The sequence below is a fragment of the Sciurus vulgaris genome, assembly GCF_902686455.1.
Source record: "Sciurus vulgaris genome assembly, chromosome: 13".
NCBI classification, from domain to species: Eukaryota; Metazoa; Chordata; class Mammalia; order Rodentia; family Sciuridae; genus Sciurus; species Sciurus vulgaris.
In genome coordinates, this window is record NC_136474.1 from 78,043,415 (window position 1) to 78,051,969 (window position 8,555).

Sequence of the window (8,555 nt, forward strand, 5' to 3'; positions counted from 1 at the left end):
CACCTTTGGCAGCTTTCCCTACATTACCCTGTATCATCAAGTCACCCTGTATGATTCCAAATGACTCCAAGAAAGTCAAACAGCTGGAGGGAGCTGTTGACTGGCCTCATGGACTTACCCTTTGAGCATGTAATATTCTAATAAAATGGCACTATCACTCACTGACCAGTTCCAATATTAGCATTAGAGTTTTCTTTTAATTGAGGGAAATGTTTAAATAGAAATTGGGAAATAAATAGTATGAATTATTTATTTATACACACACAAAGACATGATAGAAAATGTGAAGATAGGTCAATACCTATAAAAAAAAATGAGAAGAAACAGTTAAATAGGCCAAAAAAGGCAACCAATTAAAACTTTTAACTGAGAGAAGGGGGAAAAAAATCACTGTCAGTTAACAATGGCTTTTCACATTCTAAAAAAGAGCTTTAATATAACTTGACATACACCTGAATGTCATGTGTAAGGCACTATGCTACGTGTCATTAGGATGTACAAAAAGGTTTTAAGCATAAAGAATGCCTTGGAGGATTTTACAATATGGCAGGGAAAATTAGGCACATGGAGAGATCCAACCCTACAAGGGCACGCTGACCCTGAAAGTTCAATTGTGAACCAGCTCTTTAAAGCACAGAAAATTGCCCATGAAGTGAAGGAAATAATGCACCACTTTATATGTGAACTTTCTCACTGGAAAATTCAGGTTGTAAAAGGGAATAAAAGAAAGATAAATTTTAAATTTATATTTTCAACCAATTGAAAATGTAAACTATTAGTTACAACTGCCAAACACAAATCCTAATCCTATGTAATTTGGTAATTTTCTTTAGAATAATGCAGATGAATGGATTTGTTTTTTCAAGTTTGTAGTCCTATGCTGATAAAGTGTATTCCAGGATGATTCAGTACAATTCAAGGACAATGGATTATAAAATATTAAAAATGGATTTTATTTTAAATGCTTTTGCCTTCCAGATTACATTCGGTTTTTCTCTTTTCCATACTCACAAGCAAGAAGTGTAAAGCTCCCCTCTAAAGTTTCCACAATAGAATAAACCAAAGAATTTACTTCCCCAAATGTTCAGCCTATAGTGACGGATGGAGGGGGTGGAGAGACTGCCAGGTAGCTGGTCCCAACTGAATGCAGATGAGTAAGAAGTCAGCCTGCTCTTCAGAGGTAAGAAAAACAGAGATCTGGCTTAGGAAAAAAATGAGAACCTACATCAGGTGGGGTTATTTCCTAAACAGCAAGATTTGGGAAGTTTCTTATTCCAAGTTTATTCATCCCTGCTGCCCAGGTTCTACTGCTAACAAATGCTACAAATCCATGAGAGGAAACAGGTAGGTGAAGGTGGAAGCTGAGTGTATCATGCCTGTAGAACTGAGATCTGAAGTGTGTTTTGAAGGATATGTATTTAAAACTGACATTCCTCTTTTGTAAAATGATAATAAACAGTTTGGGAATACAATGAGACAAGGAAAATACTGAGTTGTGTTGGTACAATATTAGCTGTAGATAGTTCCCCAGGAACTTATTTTTAATTAGGCAGCTTTATACTTATAACAGGGAACATTTTTACCCAATATTATTCATATGCTTAGAAGGCAGTACTCAAGTGGTCACAAGGGCACTTGTCCTCATGATAATTTTGTGAAAATAAGAAAAATGAGATTCTTACTCAAAAAACTTTATAAAATTATTGTCAATACACTAATTTTGCTAGAACACCTGACAGGAACTTATATTTATTATGCTTCGACATCTAGAATACAAGTGGCTCCTACTTAGAGGTAGTGCCATTGAATGTATGTAACACAAACTACCCATTTAAGCCACAGTCATATGTGTGGTAGAAATTAAAACTGAGACTCTAGAATCTTCCATGGTCAGCTTCAGAAGTCCCAGTACCAAGAACTCAGTCATGATCCTTTCTCATATTTTCAATTTTGGTCAAAATTAATTGTTTAATCAGGTTCTTATCAATTCAATAAATAAATACTATGTAAGACATTTGGGATTCCCATTTTTTTATATTAACTGGACTGATGAAGAACAGAAGAGAAATAAATAATGAAGCTAGCACATTAAGTTAGCCAAGATGGTGATGGCTTTGGAAAGGGGAGTAAGTAGACTTGCTCCTTCCACTAAGATGGCACCAAAAGTTAAGAAGGAAGTTCCTGTCCCTTCCAAAACAGAAGCCAAAGCAAAAGATGAAAAGGCCAAAATGGTAGTGTTGAAATCCATTCACAGCCACAAAAAGAAGGTCCTTCCTGCAGTCCAAGACACTGCAGCTCCAAAGATATCCCAATGTCCTCAGAGGAGCTGCCTCAGGAGAAACAAGCTTGACCACTGGGCAATCATCAAGTTCCCCCTGACAAAAGAGCCAGCCATGAAGAAGATTGAAGACAACCCCACACTTGTGTTCATTGTGGATGTCAAAGCCAGCAAACACCAGATCAAACAGGCTGTAAACAAGATCTACGACATTGATGTGGCCAAAGTCAACACCCTGACCATGCCTGATGGAGAGAAGGCATATGTTTAACTATCTCCTAATTATGATACTTTGGACATTGCCAGTAAAACTGGGATTATATAAACACATTCCAGCTGGTTAATTCTGAATATACATTTTTTTTTTCAACAAAAAGTTGGACTTTCCCAATGGGTTCCTTTGCCCACACTATTACTTCTTCCCATGGCATTTTCCCTTGCCCTCTCAAAGTATCTACTCCCAAAAACCCACATTGGTTTCCATGGTTATGATAGAGGTTGGAGACCTCAGAACTACTATGTAAGGCTGGAGGAGGACAGATAGATGCCTCAACTGTTTGCAAATATCACTAGATATAATGTGCATTTCTAAGCTGACTTCATAAGTACTTGTGAAAAGAATTAGAAGAAAGATATAAACTGAAACAAAATTTGTATAAAATTAAAGCATGGTTAAATAAGGATATAGTATCTTATGCAAGAGAATAGCTTTTAGAATTAGGTCTCATCTTTTTCTTTGAAATGTTTATTGAAAATGAGTGAACAAATACATGAATGAGTGAATGGATGAACAAGACACTAATCAACCATTAATCAGCTGATTTTGTAATTTTTCAGTTGTAATAATCAATTACCACCAATCACTTCAGAGTTGATCCAAGTAAACAGAGCAACCAGCAACACGAGTAAATGTCCAACAAACCTCTACTCGACAAACACCTAATTAAGACCAGATTAAGATCACCTTGGCCATGTCACAGAAATACTGAGACTTCAGAAAAATCAGTTCTGATGAAAGGAAACAAGTGATGCCAATACATTTTGAAAAATATAAATCATTATGTAAATGTTACTACAAAATAAAAGATTCAAACAAAAATGAACTTTGTCTCCTGTGTAAATTTTTGGAAATCCAGGGCTTGTAGGGTGGTTTGACATCATTAATGACCAGAAAGCTTCAAGTTTTCTGCTGCTTATCCCTAGACTGTGGCTCTTACCCTCATTGTCTAAGATAGTGATTCGACCCCATATCAATGTTGCAGGAAGGAGGATATCTTCAGTCAGCTTTGGTTGTTGTGACCAAAATACCTTGCAAGAACAACTTAGAGGAAGAAAAGTTCATTTTGGCTCACAGTTCCACAGGTTCAGTTCATGAGCTGCCAACATAATAACTCTGGGCCTGAGGTGAGGCAGAATATCATGGCAGAAGGGAGTAGCAGAGGAAAGCTGCTCAAGACATGAAAGCCAGGAAGCAGAGAGAGCTCTGCTCACCAGGGACAAAACAAACTCCAAAGTCATGCCCCCAGTGACCTACTTCCCCCAGCCACACCCTACCTGCCTACAGCTACGTCCTAGTTAATCTATTAGTGATTAAACCACTGATTATGTTATAACTCCCATAATCTACATTTTAACTGCTAAAAATTCTTGCATTGTCTCACACATGAGCTTTTGGGGGACAACTCATATCTAAATCATAATATGAACCAAAGGAAAAGGGGGAAGAAAGGTTAAGACTCCTAAAGCACTAGAAGTAAAAATCAAAAATCAATAAATGGGATGATGTCAAATTAAAAAGCTTCTGCACAGCAACGGAAACAATCAAGAATATGAAGAGAGAGCCTACAGAACGGGAGGAAATCTATGAGGAGGTGGCTAGCACCCCGACAGAGCAGGTTCCTGCTCGGGAGGTGTGAGCCACCTGGGAAAATAAAGTCTGAAATAATCAGTAAGACATAAGACAAAGCCCAAATATTAGATTTAAGAAGTGGAGTGTCTAACGGGTCTTCTAATCCTGATAGGAACTGAAACTGAAAAACTGAAAAAGGCCCCGATTCTTTATTTAGGGGTGAGTACATCAAAGGCAGGGATATGGTTTCAGCGGGAGGAGTTTGTTTTGGTGCTTCTTTTGTGGTGTGGCAGGTTGATTTGCATTTTGCAGGCTATACCCATCACTAGGAGGCTGTGCCTGAACTTGAGCAGTGAGCTAGGACAGGGTGCTCATGAATCAGGCAGTCTCAAACCTCGGAGTCCCTAAAACCAGGCTTCCCTGACTCATGGCTGGAACATCACTCAGTTCCCACACATGGTTCATAGATGGCCCCCAGCAAAAATCTTTACCACCTGCACCTAGGAGCATTAATCTCCAAAATATATTAAAAACTCAAACTTGCGCGCACACACACACACACACACACACACAATAATAATCCAATTAACAAATGGACAAAGGACCTGTACAGGCACTTCACAGAAGAAATATGATCAGTCAACAAATATATGAAAAAATGTTCAACATCTCTAGCAATTAGAGAAATATGAATTAAAACTACACTAAGATTCCATCTCGCCCCAGTCAGAATGACAAGTGACAAGAATATAAGCAACAATAAATGTTGGCAAAGATGTGGGGGGAAAGGTTCACTCATAATTGCTGGTGGAACTGCAAATTGGTGCAACCACTTTGGAAAGCAGTATGGAGATTCCTCAGAAAACTTGGAATGGAATCACCATTTGACCCAGTTATCCCACTCCTCAGCATATACCCAAAGGACTTAAAATCAGCATACTATAGTGATAGGGCCATATCAATGTTTATAGCAGCTTAATTTACAATAGCCAAGCTATGGAACCAACCTTGGTGCCCTTCAACAAATGAAGAAAATGTGGTATATATACACAATGGAGTATCACTCAGTCTTAAAGAAGAATGAAATTATAGCATTTGAAGGTAAATGGATGGATCTGGAGACTATCATGCTAAGTGAAATAAGCTAATCCCAAAAAACCAAAGGCTGAGTGTTCTGATATGCAGATGTTAACACATAAGAGGGGGAGGGAAGAATAGAAGTTAATAGAAGTTTATTGGGTTAGACAAAGGGAGATGAAGGGAAGGGAGGGGGAATGGGAATAGGAAAGACAATAGATGAATTGGACATAGCTTTCCTGTGTTCATATATGAATACCCCACCAGTGTAACTCCATCATGCACAACCAAAGGAATGGGGAGTTATACTCCATGTATGTAGAATATGTTAAAATACACTCTACTGTCAAGAATATCTACACACAAAAAAAACTAATTTTAAAAAATGATTAAGTATGTATACCCACTGACCTTTAAGAAAATCCTTCGGTGATGACACACAACAATTCTATGTAACTTCATTTTGAGTGTCTAGCCAACAATCGGAGGCTCTATCAACATAAAACGAAAAATCAGATAATGATGGACAACATTTCTGTCACACGCACAAAATTATTAAAACTGTTGTTTAGACAGCTTGTGATAAACTTGAGAGGACTGTAATGGTTGTGTCATGTGAACAATGCACAAGCCCTGAGCCAAAATGGACAGAGGAGACTTCAATAAAGCCAGCAGTCTATTGAGCAGTGTGAAATCCTGTCCACAAGCTGCATCCCAGCAAAGGTCACGTCATCTCAGTCACTTTTCCTGGGATAAAGACTCACCGGACACAACAAGGCTTTGTGCCCCGGGGCAGTATTCATCTCCAGAAGTCGTCTTCTTCTAATTCATCTGCACAGACAGGTACTCATTTCCTAATTCTGAGGTGTGAGGGTTATCACTTCAGCACACTTTTATGGAATGGCACAATTGAAACCATAACAGTATTTGCATCGTATGCTGAGTCATGAAGTAAATTGTACACCTTACTATAAGCCACCACCAAAGCTCACTCTACTTCAGTACCTCCAGCTTTCTTGCTTTTCTGAGAGCAAAACAAGCTCACTTCCAATGCAGGGTTTTTGCACTTGCTGCACCCTTGGCCTACAGATCTTCCTCCGCCTGTGCAGACATGTGGTTCCTTCCCTCCATTTATCTGAGTCGCTGATCAAGGGTTACATCTCAGAGTGGGAAGCCATCTATGAGTTGTGTGTGAGACGAGCGACATTCGAGCCAACAGACGGGGAGCCCCGTTTTGGGAATTCACAGGCAGAGCCCACTAGTGCAAGAATGCACAACCTCACACTGGCACCCTGATCTAGCTCACAGCTCAAGTTAAAACACAGCCCCAGGGATTGGAATAACCCACCAAGAACCAAATGCCAAATAACCTGTTTACTGCAAGACGCCTGCCACACGGAGAAGCAAGCACCACCACAAGACTCCTCCCACCCTGAAACCTTATACCTACCAATCCTCTTTTATCAGCACTGCTATAAATAAAGCAAGCTCAGTCTTCTTTGTTAGAGCCAGACCCATCTGGTCAGCTCAATCCGTCACTTCCCTCCTTCAAAATTATTCTTGCCTTTTTGTCTTATTTTCTGATATATTACTTTCATAGTTTTTATTTCCCTCTGATGGGTACCCATTCCCTCACCCACATGGGGTGTAAGCGAGATGCCTTATTGAGATAGACCTTCCATTACTCCACTCTTTGACTCAGTTCTTCTTCAGAACTTATAGTACTTCCTAACATTATTTTAGAAACACATTTACTTTTTTGCCCTCCAGTACAACATAAACATCATCTGGGTAGGCCTCTGAACAGTAGACACTCAAATCTATGCTAAATGAAAGAATCTACATCAGATGTAGGAATAAAGACAGTAAGTAAGAACAAGAAAAGGTTATTTATTCTGAGCTTGCTATAGCTAGAAGCATCTTCACTTGCATTTTGCATAGACTCAAAGGCAGGCAGAGTGAGAAGAAAACTAGTTTGTCTTAGTCTGCTTTCTGCTGCTATAACAGAATACTAAAGATATGATATTAAAAATATTTTAGTTGACTCAGTTCTGGAGGTTGAGAAGTTCAAGAATATTGTACAGGCCTCTGCTCAGCACCTATTAAGGGTCTTCTTGATACATCCTAATATGGTAGAGGGTATCACATGGCAAGATTGAGCAAGTGTCCTAGCTCAAGTCTCTTCCTTTTCTTAGAAAACCACTAATGCCATCAAGGGACCCTACCTTCATCAATTTTAACTCCCATTTCCAACTATCATTAATAAATAGGGGTATTAAGTTTCCAACACATGCTTTTATGGGAGATGAAATCAAGCCCTAGCACAGTTGAAACGGGAAGGCTTCAGAAATGTCCTGACTATGGCCTGGCAACATGGTAACTCAGGTAGGTTATCAGTGGGTGTTTCTGTGTGCTTGTTTAGCAGTACAAAAACAGCGGGTTTCCTATGGTTACTCCTAAATTGGAAACAGGGACAGAAATTAAGGAAGATGTCAGTAACGAAGTGTTGGCTGTCTTGGGTTGATAGTTACAGAGGTTATTGCTTGACTTCTTAGATCTGTTTATAAAGATGGTATATGACTTCCTACAAGTCTGGCATAGAAATTAGGTGGGTTTCATGAGCTGGTTTCATGTAAATAACAGGGAGGCTTCCTGAGCTGGTTGCTGAAGATTGTGGCTCAAGGTTCTATTTTTATGTATGATTTGACCATTATCTGCTGTATATTCAGTTTCTTACTATAAAAAGAAATAAGGTTGTAAATGCATAGCAAAAGAATTTTCAGGTAGCTGGGTGGGCTACACCTGGAATAGAAGCTAAAGAGCACTCACTATACAGATAAAAAAAATAGAGAAATAGTCTATTTTTACAATAAGCCTGTTACTTTTACTTTAGAAAAATCTGAGTACAATCAATCAAAGGCAATTTCAAGTCATATCCTCATTTGATATTCACAGAATCTGGTGAAATTGTTTACTCAGCCACCCATTTTTTTTCCCGTTTTTCTGAAAATGAATGCAAAAATGTGCTAAATCCTCTCTTGGAAATTTCAGTTGATGTCTTCTAAGTGAACTTCTGGGGATCTCTCATTTTCAACTGAAACATAAAAAACTAACTTTTCCATTTGACATTTATTCAACTACTATGTATTGAGTGACTAATATGTTCCAGACATTTTCTTCCCTAAAAAGTGAGGAAAATGTCACCATCAAAAGAATATAGCAAATTCAAATTGAATCATAGCTTGGCTTGAAAACTCTGCTTTCCTGGGGACACACTCCCATCCTGTGGAGATGTAAGATATTTTCAGTAACAGTCACGTTGTGTTTTCACAACTACAGATGCCATGTAGA

General features: G+C 38.6%; 1 protein-coding gene across 1 annotated transcript; it reads left to right on the plus strand.

Moving 5' to 3' along the window:
* Positions 1-2,153: 2,153 nt before the first annotated feature.
* Positions 2,154-2,549, plus strand: LOC306643132 (large ribosomal subunit protein uL23-like; the record flags this gene model as incomplete). The annotated part of the gene is made up of 1 exon (XM_079109047.1): positions 2,154-2,549. The coding sequence occupies one exon, from the start codon at positions 2,154-2,156 to the stop codon at positions 2,547-2,549; it is 396 nt and encodes a 131-aa protein (XP_078965173.1).
* Positions 2,550-8,555: the final 6,006 nt, after the last annotated feature.